At 33.5% G+C, this 25,253-nt stretch overlaps 1 protein-coding gene across 1 annotated transcript; it reads right to left on the minus strand.

Moving 5' to 3' along the window:
• Positions 1–9,383: 9,383 nt before the first annotated feature.
• On the minus strand, positions 9,384–24,868 carry LOC141284446 (transmembrane 4 L6 family member 5). The gene is made up of 6 exons (XM_073817419.1): positions 24,852–24,868; positions 15,007–15,160; positions 13,634–13,702; positions 13,288–13,442; positions 11,272–11,464; positions 9,384–9,398 (listed from the first exon to the last, which is right to left on the minus strand). The coding sequence occupies exons 1-6, from the start codon at positions 24,866–24,868 to the stop codon at positions 9,384–9,386; spliced, it is 603 nt and encodes a 200-aa protein (XP_073673520.1).
• Positions 24,869–25,253: the final 385 nt, after the last annotated feature.

Below are 25,253 nucleotides of genomic sequence, written 5' to 3' on the forward strand. Positions count from 1 at the left end.
GGTTGACAGCATGTTACTGTTTTTCTACAGTGTGTTGCCGTAAATTAATTACAGTTTATTACTGTTAAATTACATTTCATGCTGTTTTTTTTCATCTGCATCTTTAACCCTTTAAAACCCACAGCAAAATCCTCAGTTTTAAATGAACACTTATAATGTGTCAACACTACAGAGTGTTTGAGTAATACTGAATTAGTGCTGAAGTTAATGAGATAATTATATGATTGATCACGTTCTGATTGAGCATTAGTGATGAACACCAGCTGTTAACAATCAAAATCGCTGAAGAAAAACACAAAAACTTCAAAGACTTCAGCCACAGCCTTAGATGAAATCAACTGAAATAAAAGAAGACATTAAATCTCTCAAGATCTGATTAAACTCCTAAAACAGCATTACCAGCTTCACTTATTACCACACTGAATTTATTTCTGTCAGATGTCTACAGAAGAGAGTTGCAGAGGTTTAGATGTTTTTTTTTTTTTCACTACCAAGGTGGAGATCAGTGTTTACTTTAGTTGGGCTCTTGAACCTTAATATTTTAAAGCTTTTTTTTTTTTAGTTATTGTAATTATGTGTGTTTGCAACATGTTTGTTATGGCGAGAAAAAAAACTGAAAGACAAGAAAAAATCTAGAGTTGTGTATGGTTTGGTAAGGTTTAAGGTTTTATCCAGTGTCTTTTTTTTCATTGAATATTGATGCTAGATTAAAAAAAAAAAAACTGAGCATCCAGTTATGCAAACACCACTCATTAAAAAAAAAAAAAAAAAAAAAAACTTTGGTGTAGTTTAGATACACACACATGAATCTCAACAATGGTGAGGTTTTGAGTCTGAGTGTGAACACATATAGATACTGAAGCAGTGTTGATGATATAATTAGGTGATTAACAAAGTGATGATTGATCATTATTGAAGACACTTGATGTTAATAAACAGAATCACCAAAGGAGAAAACCAACATTTTAAAGCAACCATTATAGTGGTCAGTGTTTGCATTAGTTGAGCTCTTGCCCTAAATCTTCAATATTAGGTCTTGTTTGACTGCAATTATTGAGTTATAACGGCCAGACAAGCCAAGAACAAAAGTCATCAGGTGGCATTGACTGTGCTTGACATAATCATCATATAGTGACTTGAGTATTTGACATAGGATTTCCTTACAGACTTCAAGAACCTGTGAACAAAAGAGCAAACAGTTTTTGCATAATTCAGACAGATGATGAAAAAAAGAGTTTAGTATTATTTAGACACACTCACATGAAGAATCAATGTGAGAATCACAACAATGGTGACCATCAAAAAGCGTGTTGTAACCAATCAGAACTCATCCATGACTCCCATCATGCATTGCGGCATGAATAAATTATGAGAGTTCAGAGTTGATCTGTTTATCTGAATATGGCGTTTGTCACCATTGTTGAGATTCATGGGCTGGTTCATGATGTCTATGTGTGCCTATGTGAAACACTTTCTTTTTTAAAACAGGTTGTAAAAAAAATCTTTCCAAAAAGTATAGGAAGTGCTGGATCTTCTGTGGATTGTCAAAGCTATTACAATAAGCAAAAAAAAAAAAAAAAACTAAGATATTAGACACTACGTGATTCACGTCAAACAATGAATATGTTAAAACATAATCATCACCTGATGACATGAGCTTATGTCTGGCTGTTTAGCCCTAATATTGAAGATTTAAGGGTCAAGAGCCTAACTAATGCAAACATTGACCACTATAATGGTTGCTTAAAACTTTTGGTTTTCTCCTTTGCTGATTCTGCTTATTAACATCAGGTGTCTTCCATAACGATCAATCATCACTTTGTTAAACACCTAATTATTAACTTCAACACTGCTTCAGTGTCTATATGTGTCCACACTCAGAGTGTTAAATTAACACTGGGGATTTTGCTGTGTGCTGTAACACACTTGGTGGAAAAAAAACAACAACTATAAATGGTCAACATCAACTGACCAGCATTACTGTAACTAATGCATCATAAAAACCCAGTGAAAGAAAAAAAAAAAAAACTATGTTTAAATATCAAAAGTCAGGAGCCCAATTAAATTAAAGCAAACACTGATCTCCACAATGGTATCGTCAAACAAAACAAAACATCATCATCTAAACATCTGTTCATTCTCAATAAGATCTTCTATAGATATCTGACAGAAATAAAATCTGTCCAGATAGAAATGCGTGAAGTTGGTAAAGCTGTGTGTTGAGTTGTTTAAATTTTCAGTTGATTTCATCTAAGGCTGTGGCTGAAGTCAGTTATATAGTTCTTGTGTTTGTTTGTTTCTCTGTCAATCAGTGATTCTGCTTATTAACAGCTGCTGGTCTTCAGTGTCTGAAGCCACTCATTAGTTTTCATTATCTCTGTAAGGTGGACTATATTAGTAAACTCATGTAGGGAATAGTGAATGAGGGTGTAGAGTTTGATTTTAAACACAGTCTCTGAGTGTCAATTTTGAACGCTGTTAATTCACGATACATAGCAGCAGGCTACTTTTTCGAAATTGACAAATAATACCCAGAATGTTTTAATGGAAAACAGCATGTTACTGTCAAAATGTGGCCGTTTTTTTAACAGCGATTTTTAACAGTGCACTTCTAAGCTTCTGACAGAAAATGGAGGAACTGGTATATGCTGGAACCAGACTCTCCCAAAAACGGCGGGCACAACAACCACCAAAGCAGGGGATTTTAATGTTCACATAGAAAATGCAGAAATCAAAACCACAAAAGAAATTATAACGGTTTTGAACACTTTTGACCTGATTCAGCATGTGCATGGGCCTACACGCAATCGTGGACACACTCTTGATTTACTCATCAGTAAGGGTCTAAAGATTTCATCCACTGTTATCAAGGATGTAGCACTATCTGATCACTTCTGTATTTTCTTTGATATATTGATATCTGCTCCTAATGAATGTAGATCTGTTTCTATCAGAAAGAGATGCGTTAATGATAACACTAGTGTGCTATTTATGAAGGCTATATCTTCAATGCCAAGCATTTCTGCAGACTCTGTTAATCTTCTCCTGGAGTCCTTTAACTCAAAAGTTAAGAATGTCTTTGATGACATCACACGTGTGAAAATCAGAAAGATGTCAGGCAGACAGAAATCGCCGTGGAGAAAATCAACAGCAGTACAGAATATGAAAAGACAATGCAGAAAAGCTAAACGGATGTGGCGGAAGACAAAACTCGAAATTCACTATAGCATCTATAAAGACAGCCTTCATGCTTTCAATGCTGAACTAGGTAAAGCTAGACAAATGTTCTTCTCAAACCTTATAAACAGCAACTTAAACAACACTCGCACTCTTTTGGCTACCGTTGAGAGACTAACAACCCCCCCTAGTCAGATCCCTAGTGAACTGCTCTCTGACAGCAAGTGTGATGAATTTGCTTCCTTCTTTTCTGAGAAGATCAGTAAGAAAGACAATTAGCACACCCTCAAGTTATACAGAGGTCAGACAGATTCGACCGCAATTTCAAAAAGAAGTCACAATGCCTACTTTTGAAGCAATTGATAGCAACATTTTGGAAGAAACAGTACAGCACCTCAAATCGTCAACCTGCCACCTTGACACACTTCCCACATCTTTATTCAAAATTGTGCTTAACTGTTTAGAAGCAGATCTTTTAAAAACACCTCACTTCTTTTGGGGACTTTTCCAAACTCCCTGAAAACTGCAGCCGTTAAGCCCCTTCTGAAAAAGAGAAATCTTGATAACACCATATTGAGCAACTGTAGACCAATATCAAATCTTCCTTTCATAGGCAAGATTATTGAAAAGGTTGTTTTTAATCAGCTGAACCACTACATAAACTCAAATGGATACCTGGACCACTTTCAATCTGGTTTCAGACCACATCATAGCACTGAGACAGCGCTCATAAAGATAATAAATGATATTCGCCTAAATTCTGATTCTGGCAAAATATCAGTACTGGTATTACTAGATCTCAGTGCTGTGTTCGACACTGTCGATCACAACATTCTTCTAGATAGACTGGAAAACTGTGTTGGGCTCTCTGGGATGGTTCTCAAATGGTTCAGGTCATACTTAGGCTATTATGTTAGTATAGGAGAGCATAAGTCTAAGTGGACGTCCATGACATGCGGAGTTCCACAAGGCTCAATTCTTGCGCCGCTGTTGTTCAGCCTGTATATGCTCCCACTAAGTCAAATAATGCGAAATAACCAAATTGCATAGCACAGTTATGCAGATGATACCCAGATTTACCTAGCCTTATCGCCAAATGACTACAGCCCCATTGACTCCCTCTGCCAATGCATTGATGAAATTAACAGTTGGATGTGCCAAAACTTTCTTCAGTTAAACAAGGAGAAAACTGAAGTCATTGCATTTGGAAACAAAGATGAAGTTCATAATGTAAATGCGTACCTTGACACTAGGGGTCAAAAAACAAAAAATCAAGTCAAGAATCTTACTGTGATTCTGGAGTCAGACCTCAGTTTCAGTAGCCATGTCAAAGCAGTAACTAAATCAGTATACTATCATCAATTAGATGTTTTGTTTCCCGTCAAGACTTGGAGAAACTTGTTCATGCCTTTATCACCAGCAGGGTGGACTATTGTAATGGTCTCCTCACTGGCCTTCCCAAGAAGACCATTAGACAGCTGCAGCTCATACAGAACGCTGCTGCCAGGATTCTGACTAGAACCAAAAAATCAGAGCATATTACACCAGTCCTTAGGTCCCTACACTGGCTTCCAGTTATGTTTTTCACTTGTTTATAAAGCACTCAATGGCCTAGGACCTACATACATTGCAGATATGCTCACTGAATATAAACCTAACAGACAACTCAGATCACTAGGATCGAGTCAGTTAGTAATATCAAGGGTTCACACAAAACAAGGGGAATCCGCTTTTAGCTATTATGCCGCCCGCAGTTGGAACCAGCTTCCAGAAGAGATCAGATGTGCTAATACATTATCCACATTTAAATGCAGACTCAAAACTCACCTGTTCAGTTGTGCATTTATTGAATGAGCACTGTGCTACGTCCGAACTGATTGCATTATTTTATGTATAATCATTTTACTGTGCTAATTAATTTTAAATCAATTTTTTAAATCATCTTAAATGTTCTTAAATTCTGTTTTAATTGTTGTGATTATTATTTTTGATTTTTATGATTTTTATGCTATTTTGATTTTAATTCCTTTTATGTACAGCACTTTGAATTACCATTGTGTATGAAATGTGCTATATGAATAAACTTGCCTTGCCTTGCCAAATAAGAAGGATCATATGAAATGCATGTTATTTTCTTATTTTGTACTGACTTGAATTAGATATTTAACAGAAAAGATGTTTACATATAGTCCACAAGAGAAAGTAATAGCTGAATTTATAAAATGACCCTGCTCAAAAGTTTAGATCCCCTTGATTCTTAATACTGTGTTGTTCTCTGAATGATCCACAGCTGTGTTTTTGTTTAGTGATAGTTGTTCATGAATCTCTTGTTTTTCCTGATCACTTAAACTGGCTGCTGTTATTCAGAAAAATCCTTCAGGTCCCACAAATTCTTTGTTTTTTTAGCATTTTTTGTGCGTTGAACCCTTTCCAGCAATGACTGTATGATTTTGAGATCCATCTTTTCACACTGAGGACAACTGAGGGACTCTTATTCATCTATTACAGAAGGTTCAAATGCTCTCTGATGCTCCAGAAGGAAACATGATGCAGTAAGAGCCAGGGGTGAAAACTTTTTAACAGAATGAGGATGTGAAGCCCTACATTTTTATTATTTTACCTAAATATATATTTTTTTCCATTTAGTATTCAAATTCAAAACGTTTTCACTTAATGCACTGTGTTTCCTTATGAAGCATCAGTGAGCGTTTGAACTTTCTGCAATAGTTGCATATGAGTCCCTCAGTTGTCCTCAGTGTGAAAAGAAATCAAAATCATACAGTCATTGCTGGAAAGGGTTCAAATACACAAAAATACTGAAAAAAAACACAGAATTTGTGGGACCTGAAGAGTTTTTCTGAATAACAGCAGCCAGTTTACCTGTTCAGGACAAACAAGGGATATTTTAGCTGGATGATGGATTAGATGGATTTGGTTCAGCTTTTGTCTTCTGAAGATGTTAAATGACAGACTGGAGTGGAGTATGTGGATTACTTGTGGGTAATTGTGATGTTTTTATCAACTGTTTGGACTTGTTCTGATGGCACCCATTCACTGCAAATAATCCATTCTTGAGCAACTGATGGAATGATACATTTCTCCAAATCTAATAAAAAAGAATCTACATCTTGGATGGCCTGAGCAAGGGTAAACATTTTTTAGCAAATTATAATTTTTTAATGAACCCTTTCTTTAAGCATCTCATGCTGGCTGAGCTACTTTAACACAATCAAATTGCTGAAGCTCTCTGATGCACGTGAGAGGCTGCAAGTTTACCGTTCCTGTCCTTTTCTCCTTCAAAAACATAATCCACTCTGATTCATTGTGTTGGAGGGACAGTGTTTTATCTGTAAATATTTGGGTGTCCAAACAGAGCAGGTTTGAAAGAGCGAGAGGAAAAGTGGCGAGCTGTGACAGAGGAGACACCAGCAGGGAGAAACAATACGAGGGAAAAGAGGAAGTAGAGAAGACAAATAAGACAGACTAAATTTATGAATTACATCCTGAGAGTCCATAGCAGGGGTTCCCTCAACTCAAAGCTATTTTAAGCCTGCTGTTTCCGGAAAACTACAGCGCAAATTCTGTTTGAAATGTAGGCCTGATAACAGTGGAAAATTTCAATACCTTTTTGTTGTCAAGACTTCATAACTTCAAATGTTAGTAAGTCTCTTATTTATGAAAGCCCATTTCCGCCAAGTAAGAAAAACAATTCACGTCTTAAAGTCAAAATTATGACATACATATGTTATAATTACGAGATCAAAAGTCAAAATTATGACTTCAAAAGTCAAAATTGAGATAAAAAGTTGAAATTATGACTTTAAAAGATGTAATTACAAGATAAATAGTTGAAATTATCACATACCTAAGTCATAATTACGAGATAAAAATTTTAAATTATGACTTACCTAAATCACAATTACAAAATATAAAATTGAAATTGACTTAAAAAGTCAAAGTTATGACTTATAAAGTCGAAATTGAGATTTAAAAAAATTGAAAAAGTCATAAATGTGACTTTAAAAGTCATAATTACGAGATAAAAAAAAGTCTAAATTATGATTTTAAAAGTCTAAATTATGACTTACTTAGGTAATAATTACGAGATAAAAAGTCCAAATTTACTTAAAATGTCGAAAATATGACATAAAGTCAAAACTGAGATAAAAAGTCAAATTATGACTTAAGTCATAATTATGAGATGAAAAGTAGAAATTATAACTTTAACTCATAATTATGACTTAAATCATAGTTTTGACTTTGTCATAATTTAAAGCTTTTAAGTCATAGTTTCAACTTTTTAAGTCATAATTTAGACTTTTTACCTTGTAATTGTTAGTTGAAATTATGACAAAGTCAAAATTATGACAAAGTCAAAATTGAAATAAATTTAAACTTTTTTAAGTCAAAATTTCATATCTCATAACTATAACTTAAGTAAGTCATGTCGACTTTTTATCTCAATTTTGACTGCATGTCATAATTTCAACTAACAATTACGAGATAAAAAGTCTAAATTATGACTTACCTAAATCACAATTACATAATAAAAAGTCGAAATTGATTTAAAAAGTTAAAATTATGACTTATAAAGTCGAAATTAATTTTAAAAAGTCTAAATAATGACTACGAGATAAAAAAGTCAAAATTATGATTTTAAATGTCGAAATTATGACTTTTTTAAATTTCTTATAATTATGACTTTTTAAGTCATAATTTCGACTTTTTATCTTATGACTATAACTTAAGTAAGTCATAATTTTGACTTTTTATCTCAATTTTGACTTTATGTCATAATTTCAACTAACAATTATAAGATACAAAGTCTACATTCTGACTTTAAAAGTCATTATTATGAGATAAAATTATCAATATCAGAAATTATCACTTCACAGGTCAAAAAAAAAAACACATTAGGTATTCAGATTATTAAATAGGGTAATGAATTCGGAATATGAATGCAAGATGCTGAATTTAGGCACGTTCCTCCCATAGAAAGCGTTTGTGTTTTATTAAAAAGGTGTGTACTGAGCTATAGGTCCTCCAAACTGTTTTAAGCCTAATTAAATAGTTTTACAATGTCCAGCTTATCATTATACCACTATCCAGTGACCAATGTGTTTATAAAATCATTTAATCAATTTCCTGTAAAGTCATAATTTCAAAATTTTTATCTCATAATTTCAAAATTTTTATCTCATAATTTCAACTTTTTAAAGTCATAATTTCAAATTTTTAAGGCATGTTTTTTTTTCTTAAGTGGAGGAAATGTTCCGTTCCATACTTATGCTCACCAAGGCAGAATTAATTCATTCATTCATTCATTCATTCGTTCATTTACTAATTTTTTATTTTTTTTTTTAACTTAATTACGCCATTTATTCAGCTTCATATAAATGTTGATGATCAAAAACCACAGGCATTTTGCCACATACCACAGTATGTATTTTCTCCTAACATTGTTAGGAGAGTAATGATGAAAAAGGAATATGAGAATTGTCTCCCTCTTGTGGCCATTAGGATAAACGCAGTTTTCTCTGAAAAATTCACATTTCCAAATCTGCTGAGGTCATGATTGTGATGTGCTTAGTAGTCTAATAGTGTTGTGTCAGATGTCTGTGAGTTTAGTCTTAGTTGTATTTGGTGTTAGTCTGTATTTGTTTTTCTAACACACACATTTCACAATACTTGCGGCATTTGGTAAATAATGCATTCCTTTACCCAATGAAGTGTTCATTCAATTAGATTTTATTCTTGTAAAAATCAAACAATGACAAGGACATTTATACAACCGCATTTATTTTTCACATACATATACATTAAATTACACACATTATTATACAGTGCATAAATACTAAAGTGCATTTAGATATATGACAATAAAGAATATTTTAAACAGCTTATTTGCATTTGTGTTTTTAGTGAATTATTTAAGGCATTTTATCTGTTCAAGTGTTTCTAGGATTCAAAGCTCACCTTCACTATATCCTTCTCAAGCAGCTGAACTACAGAAAGACTAGATGTGTGTGATGACAGTGCAGTAAAACACTTCAGGGATGTGAAAACTGACTTTCCTGATCCACTTCCCATTTCTATTTTTTTCTCTCTTTAAAATAAGTTAAGCAGTCATAGCTGACTGTTTAACCCAAAAAAAATGTCATTCTCATTCTCACATGGAAATGAACATAATAGAACTTCTAGTCATCTCAAGCAGGAACAACCTAAAAAGAGATTTAAAAAGAAGATTTATTAATTGTTGTTTATATATATACATACAGACAAAATTGCTGTATAAATGCAACTAGCTGAACTTTAGATTTGATTTTTGACACATTCACTTTAAAATTGTTTGCTGCAATTAGTTATCACAACTTAAAATTCTATGTTAAAGTTACTATATTAATTATTAATTTATCTCAACACATATTTAGCTGTAATTAAAATATTGCAGAAACATGTTTACAGTTTTACAGTAAGTACATTTTTAAATGTAAATGCATTAGTACTTTTATTTTCCTTGAAATACAGTTAAAATGTGCTGGTAAAAGTAATGATCAAGTATAGTATGTTCAAATTATATAATAGTAATATAAGTTAACACACTACAGTTAAAATTACACTTTACATGTTACATGTGTTTTAGTATTTTAGTCACCTCATCAAAATAAACATACTTTAAAGCACAACAATATATATATATATATATATATATATATATATATATATATATATATATATATATGTGTGTGTGTATATAATGATTTAAAATGTAGTTTAAAGTAAAACGTTTAATTTGACATTATTATAAAGTGTACATAAGGGGAGACACTGCAGGCAAAAACACTGTTTTTCCACGCACCTTACAAGAGATTTTGGGCTTTTTGGTGTGGAAAGAAAACACCCAAAAGACACTGTTAAGTGTTTCTTTAGCACTTTATCTATTTGTGTCAATAGATTTCAAATGCAATGCATATTTTTAAAGGGCGTTTCCTGAAAATGCATTTTTTTTCTCCTAGACTGAGCCATAAATCTCCACATCAGTAGCACTTGTCTATATCCCGGTTTTTACAGAGGGATTTGTTAATATATAATTTGCTTGATTTTATAAAACATTTTATACCCCAAAAACGGTAAAAAAGGCATTGTTTTCTGTCTGTTTTTTTCTGAATTATTGACAAAATGAGACCCAAAATCCCTCCAGTAAAAACAATTGTCTTTAATGAAAAAATTACACATGAATTTTGAATCTTACTTCATCCAGTGTTTAGATATTTGTACTAGAAATGTATACAAATTCGCATTATATTATTTTATATATGATGTCTCATTTGCATATTAAAACATTTTAGAAAACTTGTAGTACAAAAAATGTTTGCAATTATCAATGTAATCAATTAACTGGGTAAGTAAGGTGATAACTATTAGGTAATTTTTTACCCTATTCACCTGCAGTGTCTCGCCTTAAGTGTGTTAAAGGAACACTCCACTTTTTTGGAAATAGGCTCATTCTCCAACTCCCCCCGAGTTAATAAGTTGGGTTTTACCGTTTTGAAATCCATTCAGCCGTTCTCCTGTTCTGGCGATATCACTTTTAGCATAGCTTAAAACTTCCTTGACTATTACGCCGGAATGGGAGTGTAGTTCCTAATCATATCGGCCTAGAAAATCACATCTTTACATTTTCTTCTGGTCTTAGCACACGATATAACTACAGAAGAGTCAAGTTTTAAATAGGAAAAATATCGAAACTCGTTGGTCATTTTTGAACGCAATGCTATTGGTCTAATAGGATTCAATGATCTATGCTAAGCTATGCTAAAAGTGATATCGCCAGAACAGGAGAACGGCTGAATGGATTTCAAAACGGTAAAACTCAACTTGTAACTCGGGGGGGAGTTGGAGAATGAGCCTATTTCCAAAAAAAAGTGGAGTGTTCCTTTAAGAAAAGCAGTCATGAAGGTGCACTCTTTAAGTGGCCTTTTATTTCTTTAATATCATATTATCTGCGGGTAAGATTTAATCTTTTTAAGATTTGAAGTACGCTATAAGTTTGTCTTTTTGTCACAAGGGAAGACTCTTTGTGAATATCCATACCTTATTGTTGCAGAATCTGGGTCCGCACATGAACTCCAGTAAGGCTGTGAGGAGATGCAAGATGCAGAAAATCAACTCAAGGCCACTCGCTGCCATCAGGACGGAGAAAAGAATCATATTCCACATGACAACACCTCGAGGCTCCACACAGGCGGACGCCCACCGCTCCGGAGTGTAGAGGTAAAGCTTCTCTCTGTGTTAACAGACACAGATGAACAAGTGAATAAGTTATTTGCAGACAATATCATAATGCTTGAGTGCTGGACGCAAAGCAAAAAGATCAACACACATCAACATGATATGACAAAGTTAACAAAGTTAAACTAACGTAATCTTTTAGCTTTAAATCGGTTTAAACAATCAGGATACGCGCAAGTAATTACCATTTTGAATAGCCGCTATACCCACAATCTCTGTGCACTGTGTAAACAATGAGTGTCGTATTCATGCGACAGATCGCTTCCGGCGTTTGCGTATTCTACGCCAGAAGAGCGTGCTCATGTGACGTGACTGATGCCAAACTCGTGCACATGACAGATGGACGTGGCTGTGTATCAAAGGTAAAAAATGATATAAATACTGTTCAGTTTCTCACAAAAACCGATCGTTTCGTGTCTTAGGACATCAATGTATCATCACGAGCCGCGGGGTGTAATTTGGATTTGTCTGTGCATGTTTTTGTTTACTTTTAAAGGTCTGGTGCCCATACAGGTCAATGATAAGGCTGGCAGACTGCACCGGTTTTCGTTAAAAATCTTCGTTTGTGTTTTTATGAGGAAACAAAGTAACCTACATCTTGGATGCATTGGGGGTAAGCAGATAAACATCAAATTTTCATTTTTGGGTGAACTATCCCTTTAAGTTACAGCTACTTTCAAGGCAAGTAAAACAATTAGCTTAGTTCTTTGAGTAACGCTTACTTACAATGTTCAAGTAGCCACAAAGGAATCGACAACATTAATAAACCAGTGAGAGGCAGCAGTGCACTAATATATTGGTAATGTGCAAAATAACAACAGAAGAAGAAGAAAAGAAAGGTTTTGGAGGTAGGGCTATTCTTAATACTTTTTTAATTTATAAGTTTATGTTGATTTAAATATATAAATAAGCTTTACCATTATAGTGATTAATGTTCCATTTGGTTGGGCAACCTTATGGAAGTTTATTTATTTTATTATAGCTTTTTTTTCTAATTGATGCAGCTATAGCTAGAGCTATTTCATTTCAAGGAAGAAAAATAATAAGGAGATTGTTTATTAGAAAGCAATGTATCTTCTAACTAAATCATTATTATATATATATATAGTTAGCTGTATTTTATGTTTACTAATGATCCTTTGCTGTTTTATTGTCCTTTATTAGTACCTTGAGAAAATTTTAATTGGTTCAATACTGTCCTTTAATATTTATGGTAATATCTTTGAATCACACACAGACTTTAAAATTCAGCACACAAATCACAACAATGGTAACAATTCAGTTTTGTTTAATTGTATTAATTGAAACAATAACCATTTTATTTGGTCTTTTTTGTGCTACTATTGACACAAGACAGCAAATAAAATTGGCAAATAAAAACAACAACAGTAAAACAAAGTAATTGCATAATTTATGCATGCTGCAATGCACTCTGGGAGTGAGTGAGTAGCAATACTAAGTCAAGAGTAAACCTAAAGTAAAGATCCAAGTACCCCCTACAGTTCTTTTTTAGTTACTAGAACTCTTGTGTAAGTAAACTATACTAACTAAACATTTGTCAGCACAACATACTATTCCTATTTCACTGTACTTATTTTTTTTTAGTGCAATCTCACTTTTTCTAAGTAAAGTCAACCTATTATGTTGCAGTGTAATTATTTAATGTTTAATTGGTCACAAAAGTATGTGGACACATCACGTTCAATGTCTGATTTGCATTTCAGTGAATCAAAACTTTAATAATGTTGACAATTTCGCCTACTAGATGAATAATAGTACTACAAGTGAAAGAATAGACAAATCTGAGGTCTCACTCACCCAGTTTTGATTTGTTTTAACGGCCGTTCCCACTTTAGGCCCTCAGTGCCGTTGTGTAAACAGAGGGGTCCCAGCGCCAGCCCCGTCCCGCTCACCACGAAACACAAGCCAGCTCCAAGAATGGCCAAACATGTGTAGCCCAACTTACGCAAAACCTAGACACGCCACAAAAAAAAAAAAAAAAAAAAAAAAAAAAATTGTTATTCACTTAGTGTTGACAGGATAGTTCCCAAAATGGCCAGAATTTTGTTTAATGATTGTTCAGTTATGTTAATTAATTATTGTTCAAATTATGAAGATGGTTAAGAAGAAAATACTAAAAATCCACATAATAGAGTTTTCTTACCTCAGCAGTAAAATAACAGCAGCCTTTCTTTTCATAGTGTGTTGTAAAGCCTCGCGCAGCCACAAGCACCTGACAAAACCCAGCCACAACAGCCATCAGAGCAATACTGGACTGATGCAAACTACATAACAAATGTCACATGAGAAGTGCATCATGTTTGAATAGAGCCCTACAGATTTTGTCTTGTTTCCAGCCAAAATATCTAAAAAACTAAAATATCTAAAAAGGATTTTCTAGACAAGTAATAATTATTGTCTTGTTTTCCGAAAAAAAAAAAAAAAAAAAAAAAGTTAAAATTAAATGTGTTTTTGCTTGAAACAAGCAAAATAATCTGCCAGTGGGATAAGAAAAATAATCTTACTTTCTGTTTTTTTTTTTTTTTTTTTTTTTTTTTGCTTACCCCATTGGCAGATTATTTTGCTTGTTCTAGGCAAAAACTCACTTAATTTTGACCAGTTTTTCTGAAAACAAGAAAATAATTTTTAATAGTCTACGATACGATTAGATATTTTGGCTGGAAACAAGAACAACAATCTAAGAAAAGCGTTTTTTTTTTTGCAGTGAAATAAATGAATGACTTAAGTATAAATACATGTAATATGGTAGCATATATATATATATATTTTTTTTTTTATTATTATTATTTATTTATTTTTTTAATCTGGTATATAGATGGCTAAATTCTACCATGGTCTGTCTGTATACTAGATTCTGATTGGCTGACAAGTTTATGGTTGTAATGCACAGGTCATGCATTATCCCTTATATATAACATGTGACCATTGATTACAAAATCAGTCATAAGGGTAAATTTGTTGAAACTGAGATTTATACATCATCTGAAATCTGAATAAATAAGATTTCCATTAATGTACGGTTTGATAGAACAATATTTGGTCGAGATACAACTATTTGAATATCTTGAATTTAAGGGTGCAAAAAATTCAAAATATTGAGAAAACTGACTTTAAAGTTTTCCAAATGAGGTTCGTAGCAATATATATATACAATGTATTTTTTGCTACTGCTACAAATACTGTATATCCGTGCTACTTAAGACACATATATGTAATTAAGTTATGTTTATTCAATTATATATATAACACACACTTAAATATAAATAAATATAAATACATTTTGATTATTTAATTTTAATAATAATAATAATAAGTAAATATCTAATATATAATTTAATAGTAATATTCTTATTCATATTGATCATATAAATACAGACACACATACATACTACATTTACGATATTCCAATACTACTACTACAACTACTACTACTAATGCTATTGTTTTTAATATATAATATCAAAATAATATAGAATAGTATCTCCTACAAACCAATAAAAGAACAGAAAAGCTCACCAGAAGTCCTGATGCCCAGATACCAGAGCACCACATGGCCTCTCTGGTCACATGATTCTCTGTCAGGTACTGATACTTCAGATCAGGAAACAGCAGCAGCGCATTTGCCAGCATGCAGATGATGGCTATAGGGATCAGAGCCATTCCCACAGACCTGGAGCAGTGACCGGTACACATCTCAGCCGCACAGCAATCCTGCAGAGAGTATGAATTACTCACTAAATCACTACTGTATCTACACTGCAGTTCTTTAGTGTTTGTGTGTGAGAGAGTATGCAGTATGTACAGTACGCAAAGTTGTCCTAGTGTTCATACAGAGTAACAAAACAAACTCTGTATGAATTTAATTTAATCATTAGATAACCAAATTTAACAAAGTGGCATCTGCAAACAAAAATGACACTGGTTTTTCTCAGAATTAAGAATTTTAGCTGTTTTTTAGTGATTTTTAGCAAATGTGTGAAGTCAGTTTACACAGGTGTTCAAGTGCAGGTCATCACATTAACAATCAACATATTCCACATCTGTCTGACAGCTATTCACACAGCACTGGCCCAGTTCTGGGCCAAGCAAGCAGTTACACTTGGCCCAAATGCAGCAAAGAATTGCGGCCCTTGTCTGGCCCTGATATGGATTGCAGACATGAGCCATAACTGGCCCAAATCTCAGCCAAATAGTAACTTATAACCAGCTCTGACCTGGGCCAGAACATATTTTAATAGTGCTTTAGTCAACCACATAGAGACTACCCTAATAGTAAAAAACCATTGAATCAATGTTAAAAATAGTTGATTTGTCAGTGTTAATGACATTAAATTAATGTTAAAAAAATCAACAAAGCACCATTGTTGTGATCAGTATTTGCTTTAGTTGGACTCTTGACTCTTTGTACTTTAATGTTATTTGCATTGTGTTTTGTAACAATATGCTAAAATGCATTGGTTGAGGCAATGAAAACTAAGATCCACTGGAATCCAATGACAGTGACTATAATCATTATAATGTTATTTAAATAATTGTTCACAAGTGTGGCACGTGAATAATGTGGTTCTTAAAATGTGAGGTTACAACAGTGGTACAGATGCCAAACTTCTATGAATTATCAGAAAAAAAAGCATTAATTTGCTGACTCAATTAGACATCAAGATTCAGTGCATGAAACTCAACAATGGTGACAATCAGCAAAAATGCATGTTACATATCAACATCAAACTCATTCATGATTCCCAGCATGCATTGCAGTGGATCTGTTTATCTAAATTAGTTTGATGATTGTCACCATTGTTGAGGTTTGTGTGATGAGTGTTGATATCTAAATCTTTCTGTACTTTGTCACAGCATTTTAGCATCTGTGTTAGAGTGATCTTCAATATTATTCAGTATTATGTCTCAGCTTTATTGTAGTTTGATGCTCCTCACAAAAAATAACTTACTTCAACTTAATTTTAAAACATCTCTTTTTTAATGCATAAGTGTTCACATTGAAGCACTATTGTAGTACCAAAAGAAAATTAACTTAATAAGAACAAACACTGATCACAACTATGGAGGTTTGTTGAAATTTCAACTTTAATAGCAGGTGCAAGAGTGATATTCAATGTCATTAACACTGACAAATCAACTATTTTTAACATTGATTCAATGGTTGTTTGCTATTAGGCTAGATAATGTACAAATACTTTCTTTCGAAATTAAATAACACACACTTAAAAAAATGAAAGCTATAAACTATGACTCAGTTTGTATTGAAATAATGAAAAAAGCCTACCTGTTTTTTTGAGTAGAATATCGTTTCAGGCTGACTGTTGTCAGAGAAAGCAGGAGTTGCGAGGAAGGCTCAGAAGTGTCTTGAGCCGTGAGCCTTTGATTATTCCAAGATGAGGAACTTTGCCTGTTTAAATACAGCTGAGTGTTTCCTACCCACGTTTCTCTGACACACACAAACAGCTGAGGATGGTGAAACTAAAACAGTCACACTGTACTAATCAAAGTGCAGTTTGTGTTTGCGTATACACCATTCTAACCACTGACAGTCAAACACAGATCCATGTATGGAGCAGTTGAATACTGCACATGTCAACTAATGGAGTGCAAATCAAATCTTAACTTTAATCACATCATAAAAGAGCAGCAGTCTGCTGAATTACAGTTTACAAAATGTACAAGTGAAATCACAGCAGTGCATGACTTACAAGTTTCAACAGAAACAACATTAGTTCAGTTTAACCAAACTTCAAAAATAATAGAAGTAACTATGAAATTACACATGTAGATGTACTTAAGTCCTACATAATTGAGTCAAAAGGAAATAATACCAATTTAACCTAATACATTTTCATTTAATTGCAATCAACATGCAATTAAGCATCCAAATGCATTGCATTTAGTTAACAAATATATGTATATTAAAAGTGTATCATTTCAAAGTACTTAAGTACTTTAGGTCACAATTTAGTTTGTTGTATCACTGTTTTAACTACTCCTAATTTCCTGCTTATCAATAGTTAGTAAGGTAGTGGTTTGGTTTATGTAAAGTGCACAGCATAAATGAGTTCACCCCCTCTGAATAAATATAAAATATGTATTTTCTTAATGTTTTTTTTTCCGTTAATGACTAATATTATGCATGGAAAGATGGCAAAATTGAAATGTATTAAACATATACTTAATAAAAACAACAAAAACATATGCCAATATTTTCCGTACGATAAGTAAATTAGCCAATTTTGCTTAAATGAAGGATTGCAGAAATGAGTACATCCTAGATTTAATTCAGCAAATGTATAATATAGAGTGTTTTGCTCAGCTCGTCTTTACTGAATCCCCCACAGGTGCTTAAGAGTGTTAAGACTGAATAAAATGCATGTCCACCTCGGATTTTAACCTTGGGAGAATGAATATCTTCATTGTCATGCTGAAAAAATGCCCAATATTACAAGGGAAGCATCTTTAGTTTCATTTTTTTTTTTTTTTTTTTTTTTTGTATTACATCACACAGTGGTGTGTGAATTGATGACAGCATTGATAAAGCACAACCCCTCTCACCTTCAACCTCATACATCTCTATATAAGAGCTTTACTACCACTGAACGTCACTCTGGGAACCAGGCACTTCTCGCTGCACTCCTTCTCTAGCAACACCAGAACATTTTGCATGCTCTTGGAATTGAAATGATTGACTTAGCCTCTTGAGACCAGAGTTTGAATTCCCATAAGTCTATATTTTGAAAAAATGGGCATTGTAAAACAGCAAAAATTCACTCATCACTAAATTAAAACTTAAAGTGAAGGCCTAATTATTTCAGGAGCCTTGTCACAAGTTGTTTTTGAATGTCAGTGCTACTTCTGCTACATTTTCACACTTAAAACAATAATTAGCTAATCCTCGTATACCATTGTCCTCTTTTGTGTTAAGAAATAAGTCACATATCAGTTCTCTCCCAAGTGGTTTCATTGTTGCCAGCAGTAAGTTTTTGAGTAAGATTCAATAGGCTATGCAACATTTTTAATTGTCTGGAAATTACTTGTCTTTAAACGCTTTGGTTCAATTTACTTACCTGTTGATCAAAAATGGCTTTAAACCTACACTTTTTTTTGTTTTGTTTTATTTGTGACCCTGGACCACAAAACCAGTCTTAAGTAGCACGGGTATATTTCTAGCAATGGCCAAAAATACATTGTAGGCCTATGGGTCAAAATGATCGATTTTACTTTTATGCCAAAAATCATTAGCATATTAATTAAAGATCATGCTCCATAAAGATATTTTGTAAATTTTCTACCATAAATATATAAAAACTTGATTTTTGATTAGTAATATGCATTGCTAAGAACTTCATTTGGACAACTTTTAAGGCGATTTTCTCAATATTTAGATTTTTTTGCAGGTTTTCAAATAGTTGTGTCTCAGACAAACATTGTCCTATTTTAACAAACAATACATCAATGGAAAGCTTATTTACGTAAGAATTGACGTAAGAATCTCAATTTCAACAATTTTACACTTATGACTGGTTTTGTGGTCCAGGGTCACATTTAGTGACTTTAGGAGGGTGAACTCATTTTTGCAACACAACATTTTATCACTTAGATGTGAAAATCTTATTTTGCCAACTAATTTTGACATTATTCTTTGTTAACTGATCAAGCTGTTGGAACATTGTCTTCTAAGCAAAGAGTGATTGCTGAATTTTTTAAGTTTTAGAGGGGGTGTGCTCATTTATGCTGTGCAATGTATGTGGTAGGGTTAAGGGATCTAAAATATGGTACAGTGCCTTGCTAAATTATTCATACCCCTTCATTTTTTTCACATTTTGTTATGTTGCTGCCTTATGTTAAATGTTAAACTACTTTAAATTATTTTTTTTCCCACATCAATCTACACTCCCTACTCCATAATGGCAAAGCAAAAAATAGGTTTTTAAACATTTGTGCAAATTTATTAAAAATAAAAAACTGAAAAGATCCCGTTGCATAAGTATTCATACCCTTTTCTGGGACACTCGAAATTTAGCTCAGGAGCATTTATATTGCTTCTAGATGTTACTACACTTTGAGTGGAGTTCAACTGTGGCAAATTCATTTGAATGAGTCTGATTTAGAAAGGCACACACCTCTCAGAAAAGGTCTAACAGCTGAAAATGCATATCAGAGCAAAAAGCAAGTCCTGAGGTCAAGATAACTGCCTGTAGAGCTCAGTGACAGACTTGTGTTAAGGCAATGATCTAGGAAAGAGTTCAGAAAAAAATCTGCATTGAAGGTTGACAGAAGCATTGTCCATAATGGAAGACGATTGGAACAACTAGGACTCTAGAAAATGTCTGCCAGCCCCCATCCAAGCTGACAGAGCTTGAGAGGTGAAAAGGTGAGGCAAAGAATGGCAGATAATTGCCAAATGCAGATGTGCAAAGATTGTCACATCAGACCCAAAAAGATTTGAGGCTGTAAAGGTGCTTCAACTATGTACTGAGTTAAGGGTATGAATACTTATGCAATGTACTTATTTCAGTGTTTTATTTTTTATAAATTTGTAAAATTTGCAAATCTGGTTTTTGCTTTGTCATTATTATGGTGTATGGAGTGTAAACTGATGTGGGGGAAAAACTAATTTAAAGCAGTTTAACATAATGCTGCAACAAAACAAAATGTGAAAAAATGAAGGGGTATGAATACTTTTGCAAGGCACTGTAATGCAGAATAAGACACTAATATGTGCTTAATAAGAACTAATAAACAGCTAACTAGTAATATGTATACCAGTAAGTACTTTTTAAAAGCTGAAGTGTACTTTTGCTCCACAAACATTAGCTTCAGAGGACTGTACATAGCGTGCATGATTTGTAAAACAGTGCTATTTTAAAGACATTTATATGCTTCATTTTGAAGCTTGAAAGCCCCAGTTCCTATTCATTAAAATTGCACAGAAAAGAGAGATTAGCACAACTTTTCAGAATTAAGAATTCTCATGGAAAAAAGTAAGTCATACATGAGGGTGAATAAATGAAGCCAAAGTTTCATTTTTGAAGCAACTATTATGCTACGCAATTGAGAATTGCAACAGTGTTCTGATTCATAGTGATGCACCAGCACCGGTCAAAGTTGTGCAATGTTCTTGTTTTCTCTCAGTGTGTCGTCACAATATGCACAATCAATCATATTTGCACCACAGATTAAAACTTCATATTGCTTTTTGAAGATGGCATATTTAAACTATTCTTATTTTCTGCTCTTTCTTTAAGATGATTAGATATCTGCCACTATGGTTGCGTGCAACAGCTGGAAGCAAACGGTATGAGCAACCTATGATGCAGCTGTGTTACATGTAAAGCAGCAGTCACATGACCAGTTCCATCAGTCAGCGAGTTCACAAGACAGCTCATGAATCAGGACGCGGTCAGGGGATTTTTATGTGGGTCAGTTAAACACTTCAGAATTATATGAATACTTTTTATTGAAAATGTAATCACTGGACAAGAAATCATATCTTCCCAATTCAGGTTTCCACTAACATGCCCACATTCATTATTAAATTATCATATATGTGACCCTGGACCACAAAACCAGTCATTGAGTCACTGAAATTGAGATTTATACATCAACTGAAAGCTGAATAAATAAGCTTTTTGGCCGAAATACAACTATTTGAAAATCTGGAATCTAGGGTGCAAAGAAAATCTAAATATTGGGAAAAATCGCCCAAATGAAGTTCTTAGCAATGCATATTACAAATCAAAAATTATGTTTTGATATATTTATAGTGGAACATTTACTAAATACCTACAATCTTTACTTAATATCCAGATGATTTTTGGCATGAAAGAAAAAAAAAAAAACGGTTATTTTGACCCATACAATGCATTTTTGGCTACTGCTACAAATATACCGTGCTATTTAAGACTGCTTTTGTGGTCCAGGATCACATGTGTTTAATGACATTTTAAACTTCAAATCAGGCATGAGATCCAAAATGACCTAATTTATGTTTTTATTGAATGTTGAATAATTTATCCATGCCTACAGTCTACTTTTCAAAAGGTTTGAAACAGGTTTTAAAAGAAGTTACCTATGCTCACTAAGACAGCATTGTTTGATCATAAAGTGCAGTAAAAACAGTAATATTGTGAAATATTATTACAATTTAAACAGACTCTTTTCTATTTGAATAAATTTTAAAATGTAATTTATTTTGTCTTTAATGTCACATGATCCATCAGAAATCATTTTAATATGCTCATTTGCTTTGATCAATAGAACGCATCTTTGATGAATAAAAAAAAAACCCTTTTGAAATGTACTATATATAAAGTATATGATTAAACATCATGTTTAAAAAGTATTTTTGCAATTGCATTTGCTGACTTCACATGTAACAAGCAATTATCATTGCAGAATTAAAATAGAAGCCATTTAAACACCATATATAGCTGTCATTTCGGATATCACTGCCTTCTGTGAAGCACTAGGGGATTTTCTGTCACCAGAAGTGCGGAATATTACTCATCTTGTATAAAGATGCACGAGACTCAAGCAGAAAGTGCTGCAAATCCAACTTTGGCTCAAAAATATGGGAAATGCTAAAAGAAGACCATAACAGGCTAAAAGTAAAGCCAGAGGGAAGGAACTGTGTCCATTTGAGTTGTTATAAACCAAACAGAGTAGAATGTGATGAGGCAAGACTAGACCGAACATCTGCAGTCTGCTTCACGGATCATCTGACCGACTGTTTCCCAGGATTCACATGACAGTTCAGAGGATAACACTTCTCAAAATGCAGTGTTTTGCAATCCTTATATAGAGAAATCCCACGGATAGCCATGACAATGCAGAACCAGTGATTTAGGACAGGATTTGAGAGTTTCATTATATTGTTCATTTTTAGGATTGCACTAAGAATTTGAAGCAATTGCAAAACAGTTTTCACTTTTATTAAAAATTGCTAGTACACATTAAATACGTTGGATTTGACATTACGTTTTAGTAAAACTGAAACAAAAATTTGTAAAATAAAGTGCACTATACATTTAAGATTAATGTATTTAAATTGCACACAAACATCCATTCATTTGGATTACAGTTTTGAAATAAACAAATAATCTTAATGTGATTCATATTTGTCTGCCATACATAAATTAATCTTTGAATTATTGATTCTGGGATCAATGATTGAGTAAGTCGGGGGCTGCACATCTGAAATCGAGTGAACTTGGTCGAAGTGCAATTGCGAACATGACCAAGATCTGGAAAAATAAAGATATTAGCCTCTCCACGAAGTGCAGAGTCTCCTAGGCCATCGTGCTCCTCATCGAAAGTTGCAGAATCTGTGAAAATGTGAATAATTTTAACAAAATGAGATCATACAAAATGCATTCTTTTTTATTTAGTACTGTCCTGAGTAAGATATGTCACATAAAAGATGTTTACATATAGTCTAGTATATAGTATACAAAAAAAAAAAAAAAAAAAAATAGCTGAAAACTATTAAATACAATTTACCTTGATCTTCAAATTCTCTTAATGCATTGTGTTCCCTTTTGGAGCATCAGTGAACGTTTGAACCTTTTTTAAAAATTAAGTTTCAGCTAGTTTTTCTTGTGGACTATATGTAAACATCTTATTCAGATCAGTACTAAATAAACAATAACACGCATGATTCTGCAAGAGGTTCCCTAATTTTTGCATGCCACTGAATATGACTCTGAAAGCTAGACAGTGAAAATCGCTGATTCTTGGTGTTGAAGAAGGCTGCTGCGAATTCCTTAATAATAAAATGGGATTAAATACATAAAGGATATTTATGGAAGCAGATTAGTCTCATTAATAATTCACGCACAATACAAGATGCACACATGCGTGTCCCAATTCACGTGCACAAAAAATATATATATATTCACAAAAAAAATTCACGTGCAAAAAATAAGAATATAAATTCATAAAATACGTTTCACAAATTGCAAAACACAATTCACAGATTTACAACTGTGTACAACAATTTTGAATGTTTAAAAATCACGAGTGTATCACGGACTGTGAGTGTGTGAATAGCTTTTTTACGTGTGTATTTTTTAGACTTGCGTGTGTGTTTTTGAGACTCTCCTGGCAGCGAACTCCTCCCACGCGGGTCACTCGTACACTTTAGCCAATCAGATTTGAGCCTGTCGATCGACCAATCATAACCCGCTGTGGGCGTGCCTATCTTACGCTACGTCATCAGCGCGAGTCCAGTTCCAGAATTCAGATACGATTTAGCTGTTGATCGTCTCATTTGTAACTAGCCTAGTAAAGGTGTATTGTTTTATTTTGATTGCTTAAAAACTAAAGGTAAAATCGGTCGTTTAGACACACTCGTTAACGTGACCAGTTTAAGCCAGCGGCTGCTATGAAAACAGATAGTGTTGTCAAAGATGCTGTCTTGTGTTAGCCACAATGTCCTATATTGGCCAAAATGAAGAAAGAATTCTGTTCATTGCCATGTTTTTGTTTAACAACGCTGGGTGTCCTCTGCCCAGTCTAGCTCCCACTTAGCACTGACCCTGCCTTTATTATAATAGCTTTATGTAATGATGAATATACCTCACGAGAACTCAGTGTATGAATAACGGCGTGTTTGTACTAACCATTTGTGAAACTGGATGCAGTGTTTAATTAAAACACACTAATCATTTTCCTTGCATTTTTCAGGATTTAACACTTTGGAACAACATCTGGATGACAGTTACAGACCTCTTCATTCACATTAATCTTTATCTCTTTTTATGTACTTTACCTTAATGCATTATTTTTTTAATGTAATCAACATTCATGTACTTTTTTAAATATTATATTATTGTGATTAACCATGTTTAATTTTATGTTGAGCAGTGATGTAAAAATCTTTGAGATTACAATACACAAGATGATGTTGGTTAGCAGCAATTGTATTTGCTTTAGTATTAACAGTTCTGGAATTTGCTGGTCAGTCAGACAGACTGATCACATAAAGGAATGCATCAAAGATTATTCAGTAAACTTCATTCAAGTTCCGACTTGTTTTGAATGTTTTAATTCTGACATACAACCAGAACATTTAACAATGCATAACAAAGCTTTATGCCTTAACAAATACAAAGTCATAGGGTACCATTCTAAAAGAAATGTAGTAATAATGCATGAGTTAAATCAGTTGAAACTGTTAAAATGGATGGGTTGCAGCATGACTGTTTTGAAAGAGTTACATTTCCAAATGAAACTTCTAGATTCACATCACCTCATAATTTGTGGCAGAGGTTGAAATAGGAGCAGCTACTTGTACATCATAAGCATCACAATTCTGAAATAAATAATATCTGCAGGCTGCAGCGTAAACAAACTTAAATGAAATGTACATGGTTTACAATGTGTGTTATTAAATCGTCATCAGCTGAATGCGTGCCATCGTAGGATTTGAGACACAAGACAAGTTTGGCTCTGACAGCTCTTTCCTGTTTTCAATCAAAAAACAAAACCACAAGAGACTGCTTGAAAAATATCCTCAACAGCCGATCAACAACAGCTGAATCGTATCTGAATTCTGGAACTGGACTCGCGCTGATGACGTAGCGTAAGATAGGCACACGCCCACAGCGGGTTATGATTGGTCGATCGACAGGCTCAAATCTGATTGGCTAAAGTGTACGAGTGACCCGCGTGGGAGGAGTTCGCTGCCAGGAGAGTCTCAAAAACACACACGCAAGTCTAAAAAATACACACGTAAAAAAGCTATTCACACACTC

This window comes from Garra rufa, chromosome 14, assembly GCF_049309525.1.
Source record: "Garra rufa chromosome 14, GarRuf1.0, whole genome shotgun sequence".
NCBI lineage: Eukaryota > Metazoa > Chordata > Actinopteri > Cypriniformes > Cyprinidae > Garra > Garra rufa.